The 24,981-nt window shown below is 36.8% G+C and overlaps 2 protein-coding genes across 2 annotated transcripts; both read left to right on the top strand.

The window, feature by feature from the left end:
• The first annotated feature begins 912 nt into the window (after positions 1–912).
• Positions 913–2,327, top strand: LOC110687094 (protein FAR-RED IMPAIRED RESPONSE 1-like). Its single transcript, XM_021863721.1, has 2 exons — positions 913–1,796; positions 2,252–2,327. The coding sequence occupies exons 1-2, from the start codon at positions 913–915 to the stop codon at positions 2,325–2,327; spliced, it is 960 nt and encodes a 319-aa protein (XP_021719413.1).
• Positions 2,328–2,438: 111 nt separating this feature from the next.
• Positions 2,439–2,966, top strand: LOC110687081 (protein FAR-RED ELONGATED HYPOCOTYL 3-like). Its single transcript, XM_021863712.1, has 2 exons — positions 2,439–2,590; positions 2,690–2,966. Exons 1-2 carry the CDS (start codon positions 2,439–2,441, stop codon positions 2,964–2,966), a joined length of 429 nt encoding a protein of 142 aa, XP_021719404.1.
• Positions 2,967–24,981: the final 22,015 nt, after the last annotated feature.

The following is a 24,981-nucleotide window of genomic DNA, read 5'->3' as shown; positions in this document are numbered from 1 at the left end:
TTTGTAATTGGTTGTGCGTAAGTGTGGAATTGCAACCTTTGTTGCTTAATTTGATATATTTCGTTGTTTGAATTTGGTAAAGGTTAGTTTATTTTCACCATAGTTGATTAATTATGACCCAATTTTTAGTAATTGGTACTGGGTTACTTTGGAATTGCGCCCTTCTGTTGGTTAATTTGATATATTTTGTTGTTTGAATGATTATAGTAACTTGGGAAATCGCATGAATATGTTTATTGTTTGATTATGGTGATGACTATCTCCCCAAGGCTATACCTTTCAAATTTCAACCGTGTGTTACATTTGTTGTTATGATTTTGTATAAATTATGTAGTGGTTTCTGAAATCATTCAGTTGGGATTATGATTATTGTGTGTTTTAGTGCATTGTGTTGTGTACTCGTTCAGCATGTGTGACCTTTACATGATATATGTGGTAGTAGGTGTTGGATAAGATGTCTGATTTGGGAGAAGATAGCCTAAGTCCCTTTCCAAGGGACTGTGAAGAGGTTGGTTCCTTGATGGAGATTGGTCTAGATGAAAATGAGCAGGAAGAATATGAGGATGTGAATGCAGTTGAGTTGGAGGACATAACCTTGGCTCAGACAGTTGAAACTAATACAACTACGTTGTTTATGAATGACAAAACTTGCAATCCAACTCAATGCCCTTCCCCAATGGAGACAATCCAGACATTGGAGAGTATAGTTTCTACCAATAAGAGGAGTGGGGTTACCTGTGCTCCGCCTCCAAAAGTTGGAATGCTTTTTAAATCTTGGGAGGAAATTGAGTTGTTCTACAAAACATATGCTGAGCATTGTGGATTTAGCGTTACTAGAGTGCAAGGATCATACACTAGTACAAAAGTGAGAAGGGGAATAACTTGGAGGTGCGAATGTTGGGTGCATCCAACATGAGGGCGAAGCGTGAGGCAAAGAAAAGGGCAAAGTACATGGAAGTTGAGGGAAGTCTTGGAAATGTGAATGGGGCTATAGGGGAGGCAGAGCTTGCACATGGAAAACGTAAATCGAAGAAATGTGAGTGCAATGCTAGGGTTTATGGGAGTTTAAACGTTGATGGGCTCTGGATTTTGAAAACTGTTGTGTTGGAGCATACTCATACTCTATCTCCAAGTATGGCAAATTTGGTTAAAGAGTATCATATGAAGAAGTTGACTTCAACGGTACGAAGGAGGTTGATTAAATTTTTTGAGGAAGGTCTCTCCGTGTCCCAAACTCGCGGTTGTTTAGGCACTGAGAATGGAAACTTGCTAAGTGTCAAGGATCTTCAGCATGAACTGTACAAGCAAAGGCGGCTCAAGATGGCTGGCGGAGATGTACGAGCCATGATGGACTACTTTGATTACATGCAAGCAGATAATCAGAATTTTTACCATGCAAATAGGTTGGATGATGATGGTCGATTAAAAGATGTCATGTGGGTGGATGCAAGGAGCCGGGTAACTTATGAAGACTTTGGAGACGTGGTTTTCTTCGATGCCACATACTTAACAAATGAGTACGAGCTACCCTTTGTAAATTTTGTCGGGGTTAATCACCATGGCCAGTCTATTTTGTTAGGGTGTGCCCTCATTTCTCGTGAAGATTGTGATACCTATAGATGGATCTTTGAACAATGGGTATCTTGTATGGGTAATAAAGCTCCAAATGCCATCCTCACCGATCAAGCAGCTTCTATGCAGAAGCCCTTAGCTGAAGTGATGCCTAATACACGCCATCGATGGTGTATATGGCATATTATGCGGAAATTTCCAGAGAAACTTGGCAAGTGTGCCTTGTAAGTATTGCCTACCTTGGTACATTTTTCATTCACTGTTTTTTATTGGTTATAGCTGTTTATTGTAATTTATGAGTTTTATTTGTTGGTTTTACTTGTTACTTTTAATAATCATTTATAGTTAAAATGTACAAAACAATTGGCTGGCTTATTAATGTAATGTCATGAAGTGACCTTTATTAAGAAACTAGAGTAGGATTTGGTTTTTGGCATTGTTGCAGTAGGCTAAGTTAATTTTATTATTCTACAATGTGGTTGTCATTGGTTTTTATGTCATTGTTCAAGCTGTTACAAGTACTGTTGTTCATTATATTGCAATGCTTGTGGATCAACCCTTGTGTTGTTCTAATTTTATTTAGCATACAGGTTAACCTTTTACTGTTGTCCAGAATTTGATTTATGTTGCTGACTTTGTGAAACAGTGAACCCGTAGTTTTGTTTGAATGCAATGACAGGTACGATGATTTCAAGAACCCTTTGAAGAATATAATATATGACAGCTTCACTGTAGAAGAATTTCAAACTCGATGATGTGAAGCAATAAAGTTGTATGGGTTGGAGGACAATGAATGGCTGCAAGATCTATTTATTGAGAGGCACATGTGGGTGCCGACCTACATGAAAGAGTAATTTTGGGCAGGTATGAAAACTACACAGAGGGTAGAGAGCATTAACCGCTTTTTCGATGGCTTTGTCACCCGTAAAACAAAACTATTCGAGTTTCCTGAAAAATATAACAAAGCGATGAAGAAGCGGGTTACGGATGAGAAAGATGTTGATGCAAGGGATTCCAAGTACATTAGATGACTTGTGAGTGGATTCAAAGTGGAACAGTATTTTCAAAAAATATATACTGATGCGAAGTTTCAAGAACTTCAAAAAGAATGTGCAAGGATGCTATATGTTCAGATCAAGGAGGAGAAAATTATCAGTGAAGTTGAAATTCAGTACTTGGTTTTAGATCGCGTTTGGGTTGTTCGAGAAGGTTCAAATGAGGAAATCATCACTGATTCCAGGAGGTTTTACACACTGATTTTTAACCCTGTCACTAAACATATTAGATGCGGCTGTAGGAAGTTCGAAAAGGATGGGATCCTTCGTAAGCATGTCATTAGAGTGTGGGATGAAAACTTGGTGACAGAAATTCCATCGGAATTTGTGCTAAATTGATGGCGAAAGGATGTGTTGAGGAAGCACACTCGCGTCAAAGTTGCATACCATGACCCTACTCAAATAGAGGAATGTATGCATACAACAAGTTAATTCCAGACCTTGAGGCATTGTGTGATGAAGCAGCTGCCATTGATGACAAAACAGTTGAGGCAGTCAGACAAGCAATGACGAAGATCCAAACTGAAGTTAATGAGCGTCGTGCAAAAAGCATGGCTAAAAATGGGCTTGGATCAGAAATAGGGTCATCAAATCCACCTCCACCGGAAGGCACTCCTAAGTCTATACCCAAGAATTATAATGTCGCTGGATGGGGTAATAAAGGTATGCCCAATACTTCTGAATTCAATGGTGGAAAAAGTTCAGGAAATGTAATCCAAAACCTAGTCACTCAAAAGAAGCCTAGAGGTCGGCCAAAGGGATCAAGGAACAAGGCGTTGTCTGAATTAGGATACAATGCAGCCAAAGGGAAAAACACTAAGGTATGTGTATGGTGCCACTATGGTTTGTTTGGGTGAATCCATTCTTTTCATTCACTGACCGGGGCAGTATTTGCTTATGTTGTTAATTTCTCTGTATGACATAGAGCCCAGAAGAAAGCACATGTAGGATTTGTATATGAATCACTCCAAACAACTAAACTACCGGTATGGAACTTGCTAATGTATCTGTCCAAAGGCTATCTTCTTACGGCAATACATACCTAATGCTGGTTTGGTTGCAGGTGAAAAGGAGGAAACAACCGAACCCCTACACTCAGTTCTACGCTGTCACTCCTACTGATGATTTGCCATGTGATGATTTTGAGCTCAACATGTCCACCCAGGAGTGGACCAGTGACCACCAAATGTTCTAATCTTGGCGCAATATGAAACCATGAATGTAACCAATTATGTATGAGCTTACCTTTACGGTTGTGTAATGTTTTAACTTGTTCACCGTACTTTTAACACTACAACTAATACACCTGTATTTAGGATAAACTATTTAGCCTGAGTTATCTCTTTCTTTGTTTCAATTTTACAATACAAAGAACGAAACAAAACGCAAATTAATACAACAACGTTTAATTATGATACTTACATTACATAGAGATCGTTGAAAAGATCTACGGTACGATACATAATATAAACCCAGTTAGCCAATAGTTTGAAAATGAAGACAAACTCAGTCAACCTACGCGATTACAACGACAAACATGAGTTGATTCACTTGAATTAATTGAAAACAAAGCAACTATCCCCGTACTCTAATACACCAAAAGGGGTATACATAACATACTTGTTGATTGTTGTGCTGATTTCACTAAAACTGAAACGGCCTACAAAAGTGACAAACTGACCACATAAACTACATTAATTTGACCCTTATTTGTTAGCTAACATAAATTAGACTTGCCTACAACAACAACCAATGTCATACTTCTGGACAAGCATACACGTAGTCTTCATTCTTTATGCTAGCTTCACCAACTGTAAGGAGCCTATTTAACTTTCTATCTTGGTGTAGAAGCATTAGTGTATTAGGTTCCTTGCCCACCACTTCACCCCACTTGAAGCATAGCCTCCTAAGCTTCGAAGTATGCTTGCATTGCACTTCACTTCATGGCAAGGTGTGCAAGTGTTGTGCGTGTAGAAAAATTCCCTCCTTCTGACCATGTTCTTCGATGGATCCTTGCATTTAGGAAAACAAAAATGGTAAACATTTGTCAAATATTACGAATTTGAACATGCATATACTGAAATATATATGAACAATCATAACAACACTATTTCGTATGAACTGCTTTGCAAAAAATAACTCGTTCCACACCACAGACATATAAAATATCTCCGGTCGTTATTCTGACTGATGTGGCAGTGGCAGTACGTGCCACTAACAAGCTATGCTTCTTGATAAGTAATTCATGGATTGAAACATCAACTCGTGATGAATAATCCTCATATATCAATTCAAAGGTTTCATCATCTCTTATCTCATACGTAATGCCTATATCATGACGTTGTCTACTCTTAACAAGGATTGTGTGGTTTAAGGGAGATGGTCCCTCACCTTCTAAAGGCTCAGAGACATCATCCTCCGTCACAGGAACATTTAATTCGGTCGTAGGAGGACCTTCCAGCTGCAACCGAGCTCTATTGACGGCTACAATGGACCGTGTCAATGCTAAGCCAGCATCGAATTGTTCTTTCAATTTTCCATTATTAGGGAATGGGTGTATTCTACCAACCTTATGCTTCAGGAGGGTCCTAATGGCATTCTGATTGAGTATCTTAGCTAAAAGGCTCTTCTTCTTATGAAACCTCCTACTGAGAAGCGTTGGTTTTTTGTTTGACTTTGGAGTGGCATGGGTAGTGTTGGTAGGAATTGTGGGAGGATGATGTGCTATGGGTGATAGCACACAGGTTATTCTTGGTGTTGAAGGCATGTTGTTCATCAACACAAGGGTGTTACTTGGAGGTCACTTTTCGAATGTGAGCAGCTTGGTTTCCCGGAGAGTAATGTACATTTATATGTCTTTTTACCCAATAGCGTATTGCCATTTGTTGAGGTAAATTGGCAAGATAGTGGATGGCGGGAATATTTACCTCCATTTGGTGACATATATACGAACTCCACTATCAAGATAATAGTGAAGTCCAAAAATGGTTTGTATTAACTTAGTGTTTTGAAATTTGGAAACCACTACTAACCTAACTCAATATTAGGAAACCATAATTACCCTTCACTACCCTCTAAAAAGTAGCTATGAACGTAATCAAAACAACACTAAAACTCCCTACATTACTTGATTAAGCATAAAACTATTGATCCACATATAACAAATAGCCATAAACATGCCCCATGATGTACTCCACTAACGTACTTATGTTATTATTAATGATGTACTCCACTAAACTATAGCTTCTTACTTATGTTATTAGTAAGAAGCTAAGTTGCAATAGTAGAGGTCACTATATACAAAAATAAGGTAATTATATCAATTTTGACCACATTTACATAAAGGTCACTATATACAAAAATAAGGTAACTATATCAATTTTGACCACATTTATTCAGAGGCCACTATATATAAAAATAACGAAGGTCACTATGTATAAAAATACGGTAATTATATCAATTTTGACAACATTGACCACATTTATATAGAAGTCACTATTTACAAAAATAAGGTAACTATCATCAGATAACTTTTCCTTCTTCTCCTTGTCATCAGATAACTTCTCCTACTCCTGCTTGTCATCAAATAATTTTGTAATAGCCAAATTGTGATTCTTCCACGAACCATAAGCTATCCGATTCCAACGAATCAGCTTTCAGCTTCCAACGGTCTGTCAAAGCAAGCTTTTGAATCAGATATTATAAATTGTAGACAATTAAGAAATTATTGAAATAAGCAAATAATTACCGTGTTTTACATTTAAAAGCAAAAACAAAGGCAAGGAAGAGATAATAACAAAATTTAGGATATCTAGTAATCTAGCATGCACTTATAGAATTAACGTATTATCCAAATCATTAAAATGGATTCGCATATGATATAGCATGAAACATAACAATTAAGTCTGCAATTGCTCCAGTATATATAAAATACTAATTGACTTGGAAGTTAGGAGTGCTATAAAACAACAATAAACAGGCAGATAATGCACTCAATCTTAGCAGCTAGGCCAAAAAATTCTAACACAGTACTAGACTTGGAACCTTTAAATATAACATGGTTGATGTTTTTGTTAATTTAGAGTGCGCAGATATGTACGGGAACTTGAGGCAAAACTTAAAACGATCCAGGGGAACAAGAGCACTTGAGTCAGTAAGTGTTTGTATCACCCATAAACTATTAGTCAGATCAAAGCTAAGCAATTTAAATATACAAGAGAAGAAATGTAGCTGGTTTTGTACTTCTGAGTAGAAACTCAGTGGAAGATAATCAAACTCAAAATAAAACTCAGAGCTACCAACTGTCTAAACTTAATTTTCACTTCAAATGCATATATTCAGCAAAGAGTACATGCCATACATAATTTCAAGTACTACATAGCAACCAACAATTAGATTTGACAAATAATCATTGTAGTTTAACTAATATAAAATAGCATTCAGTAGAATAAAAATCATGCGTGTCATCAATTCCATATTAGCTAGACAAGATCACAGATGCTATTAAACAGATATTCAAGAGCTAATGCTAGCAATACAATAATCTGACCACACAAAAAGGCATCAAAAGTAAGTGTAAGAGCATAAGGTAAAGATTTAAACTAAATTGCTCTAAACTTAAAGTAGGGCTAGAATCATATGGGATCTGATCATCTGATGACATGAGTATATAATAAGATATCCTAAAACATAAGTAGTCTGCATAGAAATTATGATTAGCTAATACATTTTCTGTACATAAATAGCAACTTAATTGCATGCTCATGAATTCTAGGAACTTCATACAAAGCTTAGACAGAATAATTATTAATCCAAATTATGTTAGCAGATAGTCATAGTAAATAAAACAAGAAGATACGAAGTGTTATTTATATACTTTGAACATAAGAAGTACCAGTAACAACAAAAACAATTTATTTACTGCATGTTGGTCCGAAGATTGGAAGCAGGTACAAGAGTAGCAGTAATAGCCAGAAATGTCCTGGTACTATACAAACTGCTAATCAGACGGTCCCTTATGTTGGAGGCCAACACTCAAGAAAAGTGGTCGACCTATCTATGGCACTATCTTATGCCTTCGATAACAGAGGGAAACTCAAAAGATTAGACATTGCAAGCAGAGGTGCAATGATGAATTTGTTGCATCAAATAGGAAGGAGATCAATGCAACAAAGTCTTAATATCCAATGGCAATCGACAAACCAATTTCCAACCCTTACGCATCTCCACATTGATGAGATAGCAAAGGGAGCCCAAAAATTAACCAAAGAGAAACAAAATTCAACAGAAAATCAGACGAACAAACAAATCTAAAGCAAGACTAAGTTAGATTGAGCGAAACGAGCAGCATTTCACATTAAAATCATGAAAAAAATTAATATAGTTAATCACCTAATATTATTAATTTCCAACAACTACACTCTATATCAACCAAAAGCATCAAATATCGTAAAAACTTGAATTTCCAATCATAATATACCAATAATTGACAAGAAATGAGAAAGAAAAGCATACAAATGCGAGCAACATTGGAGTATTTGAAGAACGAGTTTGAGAGAATTAGGGTTAAACTGTTTGACGAGTGAAAAATCGTGAAAGTTGTAGATCTTCTTCTACTTAGATCTCTGTCTCATCTTTCGGCAATTCCTCTTCAATCTCCTCATACGCTTCTTCTACCACTACAAAAATCAATCAAATCAACAAGTGAACTTCAAATTAGTTAACAATGGTGGAAAAACTTGACTGAATCGAACAAATCACTGAAATGAAGGAAGAAACTAAAGTTAATTGATTAGTAAAACAGGAAATCGAACTAAATTGAAGAAAATCGAACTAGAAAATCGCAAAATTAAACAAAATCGAACAAAATTGATGAAAAAAAGTCAAAAAAATTGATGAGCAAAAGTCGCAAAATCGCACTGGAAATTGAACAAAATTGATCATAACATCAGAATAACGACATAGAAATGATACTCAGATTTCCAGCAAAAGGTCGTTACCTGGAGAACGAAGAAATCCCCGAGTAGCAGAAGCTGGAAATGAGAGGAGAGAGAAAGAAAGTTTCAGCTTAGAATTGTACAGAGAGAAAGAACTAAACAACGAAAGGATAAAGAGGAAAAAGGATTTTAATCTCATAATAAATTCATTTTACTAATTAATAACTTACCCTGATTTAATTTTTTATAATTAAATGTAATTCTCCAATTATAGAAGACATTATTTATTTAGTGTAGTAAAAGTTTAATTGCATAGCTGACTCCGAACGATGCAAATCTCTTGCGTGTAGTACTTGTGCGCCTAATTTCGCCAAAATCATGATTACATATGAATACTCCCCTGACTTGTTCAGCTTGGTGAAGTGACAATACATACATGCTACTTCATTTGTAAATGTGTCTTGTTGAAAGATCAGATGTAGGGTTGTACGCATCCCTTTTCATGAATAATATTCAAATAATCATATTATTCAACTCTAAAAGAAAGAATAAGTACTCTTTTCATGGTTTAATACTTCATGACTCGTGTCACCATTTTAATCACGTGCAAATTATCATTAATAAGTATTGCTCACTCCAAATATTGCATGGTGTAATTACCCGAAATCATGGATTACTTATAGTAATTCCATAATATTTGTAAGTCACTAAGATCAGACGTGGCAGTTCATGTACTTGTCTTATGCTCTACCCCCTTTGCTTCGCTATAAAAGCAATGTTATTGGAGTGGATATAGTACCCTTTACCTTTTCGACATTTCCAAACTCCTAATTTTCTTAAAACAAATTCACAATGGCCAACCAACCCTTAGATCCCCAAAACCCGGTATACCCTCCTCGCTGCTACCCGGTTCCTACACCTAACAAAACAACTTTCCGTGACCCTAACAAAACCGGCCAACCCGAAATGAACTTTAACAAGTTCATGTACTTTTCACCCAAACCCGGAAATGGCAACCTTCAAATTCTGAGTGACCAATGCATTAGGGACATCATTAGGAGCCCGGAAAGCCCATGGGAGCCAAAGTTGCAAGGAATGGTCATGATTGGTCCAGGTGTAACAGACCCCGTCCCTGCACACCTTCCCAATATGGTTGATCTTGTGGGTGTAGTGGATGTGAAAGACCTTTTTGACAAGCTCAACAAGGAAGTGCTTGTTTACAATCCTAACAACATCAGTGAGGTAATCCCAGATTTCCTTCTCAATGTAATTGATCCTACTCCTATGATTGCCATTGAGGGTCCTGTCTACCCCCTCACTACTAGGTCGGTAACAACTGAACTAGCCTGTTACTCCGACGGTTTTCAAGAATTTTATTTGCATTCCAATATTAGTGAAGTCGTTGTCAGAGTTTGTGCTAGTAGGTTTATCGTTGACCCATTTATAAGGTACATGGATGTTAACCTCGAGACTAAGTATAAACGAGGTAGTTCGGCATTTCTTTTAGGTGCATCAATTGTTGTGTGGAATGCACGTGGTGTTAGTCACCCTTCTTTTAAGTCAAATGCCCTTGAAATTGTGTTCGTTCACAAACCCATCATTTCATAATAACTGAAGCTAGAACTGGTCAGAAGTCTTTCAAGGAAGTGGTGAAGGCCTTTCATTATGAAGTGAATTATTACTTGGACGAGAGTGTAGGCAGTGCAGGTGGTGTAGCTGTGATTTGGGATGAGAAGAAGGTCAGTTCTGGGGAGTTCAACATTGCTACTATGGATGCAGACAGCTGCCCACTAAGGATGCTAGGGGAGTTGAAGGTATTTTTTTAATTAGTAACTTCATTTTGTCAAAATGTACTTAGGACATTTTATTAATGAAAGTACTTTGTTTTTCTATTTTAATAGGCTGCTCCTGCCACTGCCACGGAGGAGGCTGGTTGACCTAGATGCATGCACAACCCTTGGTAGTAGACTGCTGGAGAAGGATGGTGCAATGTGGTGACTGATGTGACTCGCCCTTTCAATTTTCAAACAAATCGTGAACTATTATGTGTAATTTTATGTTATTCGTACTGTTGGTGTGTATTAGGGTAATTAATTAAGACAATATGATCTAGTACTACTTGGCCTAGTAAGGCCTAATCGTGTATTAATTTAATTTTATTCGTACTTGCTACTACTACTTGGCCTAGTAAGGCCTAATCGTGTATTAATTAAGGCAGCAATAATTGTTATTTGTCTAGGTGTCAACAATGCTATGGTTTATGGTGTTATTAATGTATTATGTGTGATTAGTAATCGTTGTTTATGTTTATCTTCAAATTTTTTTATTAATGTCAGTAAAACAAAATCACAATGTATGGGAAAAATGATTAAGGCCCATTATCATATATTAATTACGAACAAAATTCACTTCTAGGTAAAACGACAACAATTGTGCATTTACGTTTAGTGAACAAATAATATGACCCTGAAATTGAATTGGAATGGTCATAATTTTTTAACAAGTAGTTTACACTTTGAAAATGTAACAAAATTGGTTTAATTGAAAAAAAAATAATAGAGTAGAGTATCCTACAGCGTCAACAAAAGAAAAAAGATGCTACATAACTGCAAATTGAAAATCAAATCATGTATGGCCTAGACAGTGTCAACAAAAGAAAAAAGATGTTACATAACTGCAAATTGAAAATCAAATCATGTATGTCGTAGACAACATCAACAAAAGAAAAAAGATGTTACATAACTAACTCCGAACGATGCAAATCTCTTGCGTGTAGATAAACTAATGTGTACATTGGTATATATAAACTAATGTGTACATTGCTTTATTATTTTTGCAGACTTTGCCATGGATTTTGTTCTTCCGCCTTATCTTCTTGATAATACGTGCACACCAATTCGAGTTCGTTATTGTGGCTGAATTTGGAATGGTTTAGTGGAAAGAATACAGTGTGGTAATAAGTTTGTAAATTCATCCGGATTAAGGTGTGGTAATAAGTTTGTAAATTCATGGTTGAATAGATGTGTTGTAACAATTCGATTTAACTATTGTTCCTAAAGGTTATTATTTATTGGTTATCTTAATACAAAAAAATGGTTTTGGATCTTTGTATTTAAGTGTTACTATGTTGATATTTATAGTTACGCACTTTCAATTCCAAGTGATTTTAGTGTAATTGTTTTATTTAATTATTATTAATACTGTTGTATTATTTGATTTCTTATCAAAAATGGATATGAGTTTGGTATTTTAGCATCGTTTTTTTTTTTACAAAAATTAATGATAATTACAAAATACAATGTATATGTCAATAAACGGGTTCAATGGGTCGAGTGAGGGGTGGTGTGGGTCAATTTATAAAAGATGAAGGGAAGGGCGGGTCACATTAAAATGTAAGTTGGGTGGGTTGAGTCAAGACTTATCATTTTTGCCCCAACCCTTTTACTTTTGAAAGAAAATTACATTCATTTTGTTTCTTGGAAGATAAACTAGTATGTGACTTATTGGCTTTTTATGTCCATTATACTCAATTATGGAGAGAAAACAAAAAATTTAGTGAAGAATCATAGAAATATGGTTTAAAACCCCTTGGATAAGGTTTGTCAATTCTCATATTTTATCTCAAAAAAAAAAAAACTCTCAGATTTTGAAAGCATCCATTATATATTTATGTACTTTTACAGTTTAATTTAAAAGTTTTGAACTAACAATTTAATGTTATATTGTTACAATTTAATTTAAAAATTTAAGATTTACATATAATCCGTTTTTACAAGAATGTATTTAAGAAAAACTGATTGACGGAAAGGAAAAATTGTCCAAACACACGTGTGCATAGATATTATGCATAAAAAGATACGTACGAAAAGTGTCTTTCTATTCTTAGATTTTTAAAATGTGAAATTGTACTTTTTGGAAGTAAGAAATTCCGTTTTATTCTTTCAAGAATCTGTCATAATTACCCTAGTTGGTTTTGGTTGGCCGAATTTTTTTTTTTTGGTAGTTGTCTTCTTCTTTAAACTGTTCCCCATCTCCTTTTTCTATTTGCTTTATCTTCTTTCTTCAACTTCCAAAAAACCCAAAAAAATGGCGAGCACTGAGGTTGCACCAAAATTGGATGCCTCGTTAGAAGACAATTATGATGATGATGATAATGCTGATGCTGATAAGGCTGATGATGATGAGGATAATAGGTCTTGTTCCGGCTATGGGAACTACTATGAAGACAATGAGGGATCAAGTGCGGATTCTGATATGTATGGAAGGAAAAGATATGATTGAAGGCTATAACAATGGATTTTGGTCAGGAAGGTGCATTTTAGGGTTGTTTTGGGTTATTTTCAGATGCTAAGCTTTATAGATAGTATCATTAACGAAAGCTTTTGACAAAATGTTTTGGTTTTTGTATGTATTTAATAACTTTTAAAATGCATGGTACATAATTACTTAATTAGTAAGTCTGAACAACAGGTTTAAGTTGTTGAATCTGTGAAATTATGATCTATATATAATTAATGATCTTGGTTTGAAAGCATTAGTTTTGTGTTGCTTTGTATTGTTTATATTGTTTATTATATATGCCTGGCACAGGTGGGATGATGGTAAACATATATGTGAATTTAGAGGTTTGCATATTATATGTTTTGATGAATGGACAGACCTTATTGGTAATGTATGGATCTTAAGTGGCATATAGTGGTAAAATCCAATTATATTACATATTACATCAGCTTATAAGTTGGCCATGTAAGACAGCCCATGACACACAAATTTAACAATTGGAAATCCAATATAAGACAATTGGATCCAATTATCTACAAAACGTATGGACTTTTAACAAAAGGCCCAGATATCATTGTAAATAACTTACCAAACAATTATAATGTAGGCCATTATAAATGCATAAGGCCAAACTCGACGACTAACAATGAACCTCCATGAAAAAATATTTATTAAACACATCTCAACGTCCAACTTTAGGGAGTATTTCAACTCTAAACATACTAAAACTACAATTATTCCTTTCAATACAACTTCAATGAAAAAACATACATTACAAAAGAACATAGACTAACGGAAATTGGAGGTGCTCCCTAAACATAGCTTACGTCGTTTGCCTTGATGTGGAAAGGACTTTGGCGGTGCTCCCCGCCTTCGCTTCATTTTTTCAATATGCCCAGGAGGCTTAACATATTCATGGACAACACCCCAGCAGACATAAATAATTAAACAGTTTGTCAATTCAAATACTTTGATTCAGCTCATTAAACACATAGATAAATACTCTACCTCAGTACCAAAAGATGGCCTATTACTATCTCTTGCTTCCCTCGGATGGGTTTTCAGTTTTTTCACTTACCCCAAGCTGACCAAAATCAACTCCTACAGCAAATCGATCCTCTTTAGCTGCGACACCGATGTTATGTGATTCCCACACCTTAATTCGTGGGAATTCACCCCACTTAACAGGGAATCGGTTTAACTTGTTCAAATAGAAGAGCTGCATTAAACCAACTTTAGTAACAATTTCAAACAAGATAACTAATATAGTGCAGACGGCGTGGTTTGAAAAATAAAAAAACTTACCACTACAAAGAATGTACAACCGACACAACACCCGGCAACCCCGGTCGAGTAAAAGCGACGTGCAAACCTATTGACACTATCCATCAACTTATTCAACACTAGATCACACCAATTGTATGACGCAGCATTCATAGCACAAGTAAGCGCGGGGATCAAATCACAACCCAGCCTCGGTGATTGCGTAGGACATAACACCATCTCCAATGACAACAACAAGAACAACATCATAAACTCTTCCTCTTCATGAGCCTGCCACTCACCCTCCACCCTTTCCATCAATTTTGAATTGACTGGGATGCCGATAGAGGTATACACACAACCTGCATACTTACGTGAAATTGTCTTAGCGGGTTGACCATATTTTTGTTGGATTCTATTCACCTTTTCTTCTAACTCAACTGACATCGATTTTCCAGTTGAAACACTTAAACCCCCATTAGGAATACCTAAAACCCAATGCACCTGATTTGCAGAAAACCTAAATTGATTACCATCCGGAGCAATTAGAAGCCTATTCAAAGGATCAATACGTATCATTAACCAATACCCCAATTGCCGAGGTAAATGAATGTCAGTTGGAACATTCAACAACCCACCGAATCCCATTTCATTAACCCAACGAGTTCTCCTCTCATCAAAAGTGCGGCATATTCTAGAAAAGGTTTGAATACGACAATTCATATTGGGGGGCTACAAATTATAAGAAACATATAAGACAAACAAAACACACATAAACAACCAGATCTCCAAATAAAACCAACAACAATGTAACATACCCGTCCAAATACTTCCACTTGTTACTTGATAACCTCACCCATTGCCATGACACCACCTCCAACACTAATACTATCATCCTACACAACAACTTCACCATTTAAATAACATATTCATTTACATCATCTGTTTTTCATCTAGATAACAAAACACACTCTGAACATCCTTACCTTAAACAATTCAGCTGACATATGTTTCCTTTGAAAATCTCGTTTTCTGTTCATAGTCTGTACACATCACAATATCCAAACATTACATCTACAACCCAGATTTCCCACATAACCAACATCGGTAACATTCACAGTGGAATATGAGCACAACATCAAAATTAACTACATTACCATTGTTACCAATCCACATCCATCATTAGTTGAGCACATTGTTACCAATATTTGATAAACACACTTCCTATGGACGACATACAGGGTATAAGCAAAATATGACAGCATACTAATGCGAAGTTTTGCCACAACTAAAGACATACGAAACTCATTCATCCAAGATCATTGAAACCAAGCTGTAGAGGGCAAGCCTACATTTATACATCATCTGGGTTCATAGGAATTGAAGTGCAACTCTAACATTTACAGTCACAGAACGCCAATGCGACAATAACAATAGACTTAACAGAACGCCAATGGAATGCAACAATAACAATTTAGGTTTTACAATTGACATATATTCAATTGACTTCGAAATATACAATAAATTACTAATAATTAACATAATTAACATAACAAACACTGAATATACCTCAATACTTGATTGCAATTCAGCAATTTCATCGCACTAACACAATTGATTTACCTCATTCGTGCTTCTTCGTGCTTCCTCAATTGTTGTACCTCAATTGCTAATCCTCAATTGTTATACCACAATCATCAACTACGCACACCTTCTGCATTTTGCTGCAATTATAACAACGTTCCAGCAGGTTATCTAGTGCTCTTTAGTTGCTGTTCCATTCGTGAACATACATTTCTCTTTCTCTCTCTAAGCATTTCTCCCTCTGTTAAAAATTGTTTCTCCCAGAGATTAACTTGTATTTACCGCTTAGAAATTACTTGTAAAAAGTTGGAGGGAGTTTCCCCGCTATTTGGGAAAAATGGTTAAATGGTATTTTGATTATAGAGGGAATTTCCCTCCAATATTTTTACTTTTTAAAATTCAAATTTTGATTATTTTTTTAATAATCAATAACTCTATTTGTAAAATTGTAATCCTATATCCAAATATTTCGCTAAATAAATACTTCCTTTGTTTCTTAATACTTGCAACAGTTCTCTTTTTACGTTTGTCAATGCACTATTTTTATCGTTAATATTTTTAGTTACAATGTGTAAAAATTAGAAAAATTTGATAATATATGAAAGTATAAATCGAGACGAGTAAAACTCTAAACGTAGATCCGAAAGGATTGTCTGACATCTAATCCTTTACCCGAACTGAGTTAGACTAAATCAATTAATCCAAATTTGATTCGTACCGATCATACAAGGACCCTACTAGGCTACTAAAGCTTCACATAACACTTAATCACTAGACTTAAATCAGTATATCAATTGAGTTTAAGTTAGCTTGTTTGACATCCTACAGATAAGTTTAAAATTGAACGAGTCATGTTATAACAAATATTTGATCGAATTGATTACAAAAGTTCACAAGCAGTTATAAGACTTGTAACTATATTAGACTAGTAGCTACAATAGCTAATAATATTAATTAAGGAAAAATGATATAAATAACTCCGCCGATTTCAAATCAAATTTGAAAGATAAAATTCTCCTATCATTTTGGATTATATAATACTTACAATTATTATTTGGTCAGAACTTTTAAATATCATATTCTTTACCCATGTTAGACTATTTAGATAAGCAAGATTATCCATTTCTTATTATTTAATATTATAATTTATAATGTAAGAAAAACATATTCTTGTTGCTCTTAACTCTGAAGTTCAGATCATACAAAAAACGTTTCTAATGTAAGATGGTCGTCTTACATTAGTAACATGAATGTGTAATTTTGCAATTCACAATAAATGATTCCACTTGATTACGAAGCTTATCTCTTCGTTCATTTCTAAAGTATATCATTTAGAAGTTTTTGTATTATTTACGTAAACCATTGTGTACTTGTTAAAATCTTCAAAATGATTGTTTTATTAAAATTCTATTATTATGATTTCCTTTTTGATAATTATAATATATTAATTATATTATTAGTCAAATTTTGCATCGGCATATATCTCATGTTAAAAATTAAAATGGATAACTTATATTAAAACAAAGGGAAGTATTATAAATTATTAAAAGAATAATAATTATTATAACAGTAATAATTCAAAAATGATGACAATAAATACAATGATATTAACACTTATAAGTATATTTCCTAGAAAAAAAAACACTAATAATTATAACAATAACAATAATAAATTTACCAATTTGAGTTTCACCCAAAGTAGTGACCCGAAATAGTCAAATGGAATGACCCAAATATGACCCGATACGAACTTCACCCAACCCGATTATGACCCGACCGGACCTAAACTTGACCCGACCTGAATTTGACCTGACATTTAGACCTATAAATTGACCAGGTCCGAACTGACCCGACCCAAACATGACCTGAAGTATTGACCTGACACCCGACCCGACCCAATGATATGTTGACCCGAAACCCAAAACAACCCAATTATCTGCTTATCCGATCCAAAATGACCCGACCCATTTGCCACCTCCTCTATACACACAACACTAAATCTTCTTGCTTCCCATAACTACGATAATACTTATTCATGTCATCTTAAGTGCCAAACACCATTCCTACTTCTTGATCAGGTACTGAAGTAGCCTTTAATGATCTACCTGACCCTGAACTTTCTGAGCCCCTCTCTGAGCCTGCATTATGTGAACCCACATTTCAATCGTCATTCAAGTTCACCCTCCCTAGTATTGGTACATACAGCAGAAGGCTTGTAACACCCCAATAATTCTCTCTTTAAACCTGTAATTCCTTTAATAAAACCAAGAGAATTACTGACGTGCTACCGCCTTGTGTTCAAACGTTGAGGCTAATTCAGAATTTAGCAACGGAAAAACTAACTCAGTTTTAAATAAGTTTCAAAACCAATGAACAAAACCAAATTAAGTCTTACAAGTTGGAACCATTAAGGCCCTTATTCAAAACCTAACAGAAGTAGTAAATAAGTCAAACCACAGTTTAAATAAATTCGAACTTATGAAATAAAATAAACTATGAACAATAACCAACACTCTACACAAAAACCCCACCACCTTGATGCAAGTCCAGACTATGTAAACACTTGTGATTAATCTGCTCCCCAATATTACAAGTGTAAAAATTGGATCATTACAAGGTCATTGAAAGGCGAAGGTCATGACCAAGAAAAATACACACAAAAGCACACAATCAGCAACGCTGAGTACATATAAGCTACAAAGTATAACAAAGAATTTCTAGCATGCTAATATTATAAATCAACCCACAACAATTTAATTATTGACTCGAACACATGCCTCAACTGTTAACATTACTAAGACTTCACTTATTAATAATAATTATTCATTTCATTTCATTCATTGGATTAAGCAATAGACAAGGTTGTCTCCCCATGCTCCAATTTGGAACATTAATAAAAGAAAAAACCCCATGTCTCCTTTCAAAAGCATTAATAAACATCTAATGGAAGACGGGCGCGACTCCGTGGCCATAGCTAGTATGAGATCTCAGCTAACTCCTTATAGTTTTAAAATGTATTTGAAAACAAGAGACTCGTAGATCAGACGGCCTCTAGAAAAGTGTGCGGCTAATACCCCGTGTACCCCAACCCTTGTTTGTCATTACTCTAGATGTGCACAAATCAGAGTTTTATTGCTCATCCATCTTGCACTTTACGTGATTTACAAGTTTAAACTTGGTGATGACTCAAATGCAAAACAATACAATTAATCAAACATCAATCATTCAAGCAATTCAAATTTCCAATTCAATCCTTGATTTATTATTGACAAACAATATTTATTATTGAATCCTTTAACTACCTCGGTGTATAAACCCTTAAGTGCATAAGGCACCTCAACTCCTCAACCTCATCTCATAAGACTTTAATTCTCCCTTTACTCATTTCAATTCATAAACATGAACAAGTGATAAGATAATTCATTCCACATATTTCTGTACCTTTGCCTCTTAGCTCATCTTGCAAGTTATTGCATAAATAATACTAACAAGATAAATCAATATGCATTTCTCATACATGAATCAAAACAAATCATCACATTAATCATCAATCAAACTCACTACCATACAATTTCAACCAATCTACAAGTTTCCCTAACATGATTCTAAATTTTCCAAGTCCTTAAACATGCTCCTAAAGACAAGGTTTTCGTATCCTTGTATGTACCTTGAGTAAACGAGTTGGTTGGCCACTTTAGGAACTAGAAATCGCCCTCTACGAAGTCCTCTCCTAAACCAAACACCAATAATTAAATCAATACTCAAGCAATAAAATTTACAGCAATACTAATTAACTTTAAAAGCTTCAAAAATCATTGAAACAATATCTTTAAGCCTCCCTAAAGTCTAGGTTAGTAGTTTAGAAGTATTTATACGAATTTTCATAGAAAAATCCTTAAAATACATATTTATCTATGAAATTTCAGCAAGTTTAAAACATTATAAAAAATCTGAAATTTTATTTTAAACAAGTATTTTGAAGTTATTGAAATCCTTACTTACTACTTTCGTTATATAGTAGATTAGTAGACTTTAAACCCAAAAATCCATTAATTTAAAGTGATTAAAGACTCCAAAAATAATAGACAAAAATCTGAAAATTAAGTCATCAAACTAAACTTCAAAGAGTAACATTTTATAGTTACAACATACCCATAATAACCATCTAACGGAATTAAGAACATGAAAATATGAAATTAATACAAATCAAAACCCAAAATCAAAATTTTTTAAAATCTGAATTTTATTTACAATCAAAATAATTAAGCTTTAGCATAATTTAAACATAGTATGATTAGGTAACTTGATTAACACGTTTTAAGCCCTAAAATCATGAAAAATCAAGGTTTAAGCCCTAATTTCACAAATTATGTAATCTGAAAATTTAAACTAGATATCATAATTTATAAACTTGATAATTTCTCATGTTTTCAAAGAATTTAAACATGATTAAAGTGATTGAAACTAACAATATAAATTAAAATAACAATCTTTAATAATAATAAGGAAGAAGGAGAAACAAGGGAGGAAGGAGGAAGGGAGGAAAAACCGGCAGGCAGTGCGGTTGTGAAGCACCGGTCTGGTGGCTCCGGCAGCAGCAGTCCATGGCAGAAGGTAGCAGGGAAATTTTTTTTTCTTTTTTTTTTGTGTGTGCCGTTCGTGAATAGGGAAAACGAGCAAAGGGCAATAACAATGTACGTGAGTTTTGGAGCAAGAAGAAGAATCATGGGCTTAAATTAAATAGCAATAGTAAGTGGGGTTTTGAGGTTTCCTAATCCAATTAGAATTAGAAAAACTTATTTAGGCCCAAATACATACTAAGGGTTAGAAATAAGATGTAGAGTTGGGCTTTGAGGTAATTTGGACTAGGGTATTAACTTGTATTAGTAGAATAATGACTAAATAATTTAGAGTTAATATTTTAGAAATACTTATAAAATATTTCATCATCGTAAAATAACCATATAATAAATAATTAAATATAATAATAATTTACTTAAATTTATGGGGATTCCAAGGCTTCTTATTCAAGTCAATACCCCCCATACATCGTCATTCAAATCACTTTGTGAAATTTCATCACTGTATGAACTATTTGAGCTACAACAAACTTAATGTGTCTCCCTCTCCTGCCATGACCTGGTTCTTTTAATCATTCTACTACCCAAAACAGAAAATAATAAAAACTAACTTTTGTCTTACTAATACCCATCATAATACAAAAACAACAACAATACAAGAACAACACAACAGGTGTTTTGGGTTTTCTGGTGTCCTACGGGAGAGTTACAATTCCGAGACTGGTATCCTTGCGCCTATACCTGCAAAAAAACAGAGACTTCGGGTGGTGGGAGCTCCACTTCCGACGATCAAGTTAGTACTTGTTTGAGGAGTGAAAAAGTGCGGAAAAGTAAAGGTGGGAGATCCGGTTCCTCAAGGGAAGGAGTGATCAGTGTGTTTAGGCTTCTCTAGGTGAGAGTAATTATTTCTGAATCCCCTTTAATGGAGGCTTAATTACTATATTTATAGCCTCAGGATGCGTGCCTAATCCTAGGTTTAGGTCAACCTAGTGCTGATTGGGCTTTTCCCAGAAACTAGGCCTAGGTGGCCGGTTTCCTAGGTGGACAGACAGCAGGCCACGTGGTGTGGCACGATTAGTCCAAGCTGGACTGATTACTGCTTGACACGTGGCAGGCTCTAGCTGGTCCATGTGGCGGACACATGGAAGGGCCTGATTGGTCCACGTGGCATACTGTGGTTGGGCGGGGAAAATCCCCTAATCATTTGCCCCTCACAGGTGGCTCGTGACTGGTCACATGTCACCCGTGACAGGTGTCGGCCTGTAACAGGTGACGGCCCGCTACAGGTGTCGTCCCGAGATTGGTCGAGGGTTTTGCCCGCTTATTTTTTGAATTTGGCAGTGACCCTTCGTATTCTCGCTTTACCCTATATAAGGGCCTTGACCGAAAGCCATTTGTTTACACTTTGCAAACTTCCTGAAAGAGAACACTCGGACCCCTGAACTTGAGCTTTGACACTTTGGACAATTTTTAACCTACCGACTGATTCTGACAAGCCGATTGGTTTTTCGGACGACTGCTTTTTCTTCTTCAACAATTCTCAAAACTCAGGTAACCGTCTGTTCTTTTGTATTTTCTTTTCTTTTTCTGTGAAATATGGTACCTCGAAAGCACCCGACACGACCTAGGTTAGTGATCAATCGGTCACCGGGGACGGGTGAATCTAGGACTAGGAGTGCCGCCTGCCCTTTTCTGGACCACTCTTCACCCTTTATACATAGCCCGATTATCTCTATGTCTGTGCAGAACACAATGGCTCGGACTAAGAGGACGGCCAGGTACACCAGCTCAGACGGCTCTACCTACCATGTGACGGTGAGCGAGTTGTCAGATAAGACGCCTGATGCTGAGGGTACCCAGGTGGCTCTGTCGCCGGGAGCTCTAAGGAGGGGGTCAAGGTGGCCCCTTCCCATTTTGTAGTTGACTTAGCTGGTCAGCAGTCGGCTCCTTCTGAAGAAGAGGGGTCGGCCCCCTCGGGAAGAGGGGAGTCGGACTCTTCTGATAGTGAGTCTGAATCCAGCTCTTCAAGCCGTCTTTCTCCAAGTTCGGAAGAAAGGCATTCTCGCTTAAATGAGGCGAGGCTATCTCATTCAGTTGAAAAAGGGGTCGACTGGTCAGAGCCATCCTCCTCCCATAGGGAGTTAAACACCCCCTATTACTGTCACGTCCCAAAAGGTCGAATCAAGACCATGAATGAGCGAATAGAGACTTTCCTCTCGGACCATGTGATGGGTCCGAATTTTAAGTTGTTTGTGTCAGATGCTGAAGATACAGTCGTCTGTCACGCGGGATCTAGTTACGGAGATGCCTGTTTTGGCTGCTATGAGGCGACCATTAAGGATGGACTCCGATTTCCCCTGCATCCGGCAGTTCAACAAATCCTCGATGGGTACGAGGTGGGGCTCTGGCAGTTAGCCCCTAATTCTTGGTTCAACATCGTTGGCTATGTATCCGGGTGTGAAATGCATAGGGTGGAGCCGAATTTTGAGGCGTTCACCCATATGAATTATTTAAGCCGAACCCCCAAAGCAAGCGGTACCGGCCGGTACCAAATAACAAGCCACAAAGGCTATTTGATGACTAGGGGGAAAGAAAATAAGTGGAAAGATTGGAGAAACACTTTCTTCCTTATCTCTAGCCTTGACAAACTCCTGAACAAACGATACAACAGGTGGAATAGGGATCCACCTCTTCTTGCAGGCGGCCCAAGCATGCCGCCTGTTCCTCATCAAGCAAAGGAAGAGATCCTTGACCGAGGACTCTTCAAAGTAGAGATTAAGGCCAACTCTAGTACTGGAGTACGAGAGCAGGTGCCTTTACTGCGTCCCCAAATTTCAATGGCTGTATGATGAATATTTTTTGGTCGCTTGTGGCCTGAGCAGTCGGACCTCCAGAGGTAGCCGGCCTCTTATGCCTGTATATGCATCATTTGATTAATTTTTTCAAGTTTTACTAACTCTTTGTTGCCTATTTTCAGCCGAAGCTATGGACCACATCTCTGCATCAAAGAAGGAGGCCGCTCTTCTTCGATCCTCTATCATGAGCCTCAAGCGGCCATCATCTGATTCTCCTGCCAAGGAGACGCCCATAGTGAGTTTCTGATCTTTCGAGCTTCTCTTTGAACTCCTCTTTTTGGCCAGTATTAACTTTCTGTGCTTTTGCAGGAGGGCTCGTCTAAACCCTCTTCCTCCCAGTAGCCGGACTCAAAGGTTCCAAAACAGATAGCTGGGAGTACGCCTGGTTCTGCCAGAAAGCAGGCGGCTGAAAAACAGCCGCGCACCCCCCAAAGTGGGGGAAAACAAACGCAAGTCCCCAGGGACAGCCGGCCTCCAAGAGGTATAACCGGCTCCTTCGACCCTTGTTTAATTCTTCCTCCTTTGATATTCCTTCTTTTGTTCTAATTTTTTGTTTCAGAATACAGGCGGCCATCAAGAACCAGACTTGGTCAGCATGGCCAAGTCTATGGTGAAAGCCATCCCTTTAGAGGAGAGGAATGCGGTCAAGGGAGTTGGCACCCTTGACCTTGACGGAATCATGGGTCTCCTATCTGAGGTAGAGTTAGTATTTTGAAATGTTGAGTGATTTTGCCTGCCGCCTATTATTTGCAAATCTGACGCCTGGTGTTCATTTTTCAGACCATGCTTCGTGTACATGGCCTCTGTATGCCGATTAGTGCCAAAAACAATGAGGTAAAAGCTGCCAAAGCCATGGCCGCCTCTGACTTTGACAAGGCAATGTTTCAAATTGCCCAAAATGAAATTTTGACAACTGATATTCTTTATTATTAGGCGGCTGCCACTTTGGAGATCAAGGACAAGTTGGAGGCGGCCAATAAAAAGAACCAAGAGCTGGAGAAGACGGTCAAAAGCCTCCAAAACGAATTACAGCCACTGAAGAACATTGCCCATAAGGCTGAGTCTCTCCAGAAGTCTTTGGACAAGGTTAAAGAGCGCCCAGAGAAGCAGGAGACGGCTATCACTGAAAAGCTCAAGGCCAAGGTTGAGACTGAGAAGATGGCTTTAGCTCAGGCCATGATGGAGGACTCGGCCAATGTAATGAAGATGACCTGGTCGTCCCTCTTCCCAAAAGTTGATTATGCCGCATGGGATTCAAATTCACCGCCTGTACTGAAGAGTACAATAGAAGGATCATGCAGCAGGCGGCTGAAGAGGATGAGAGAAAGGAGGAGGCGGCCGGCTCCAGCTCTGAAGAAAAAAGAAGAGGTAGTGGCCAACCAGCCAATGGAGGTGGATGCGCCTAAGGATCCTGCCCCTGAAAACGAGCCAAACAAGGAGGACGCCTTGAAAAATCAAGCGCCTATGATTGAGCTCGATCAGTCGACAGTTGAGACACAAGCCCCTCCTAATGTTTAAAGCTTTTATTATTTCAACTTTCCATCGGCCTGCGTGCCGTTTGTTTCTTTTGTATCTTTACCCAACCAAGGGGTCGGGGTTATGAATATTTTGCCGGTCTTCATGGCCGGCTGTTTAATATATGAACCTGGCGACCACTTTTTGGTCGTCTTTGATCACAGAATCATGTTTATGCTTATTTTTGCCAAGTATAAAGGGTCCTTGACATCTGCTTTGAATGCCATACCGACTGTATTAGCCTTATTTGCTTGTCTTGTCTTGATAAAATTCTGATCAAATTTTTGCGAGGTATAGTAGGCTAGGATTATCAAGTGCCGACTACTCATGATGCCGACTA

This window comes from Chenopodium quinoa, unplaced genomic scaffold (genome assembly GCF_001683475.1).
Source record: "Chenopodium quinoa cultivar QQ74 unplaced genomic scaffold, ASM168347v1, whole genome shotgun sequence".
NCBI lineage: Eukaryota > Viridiplantae > Streptophyta > Magnoliopsida > Caryophyllales > Amaranthaceae > Chenopodium > Chenopodium quinoa.
The sequence above is the reverse complement of the archived record's forward strand: the minus strand, read 5'-3'. Positions and strand labels throughout refer to the sequence as shown.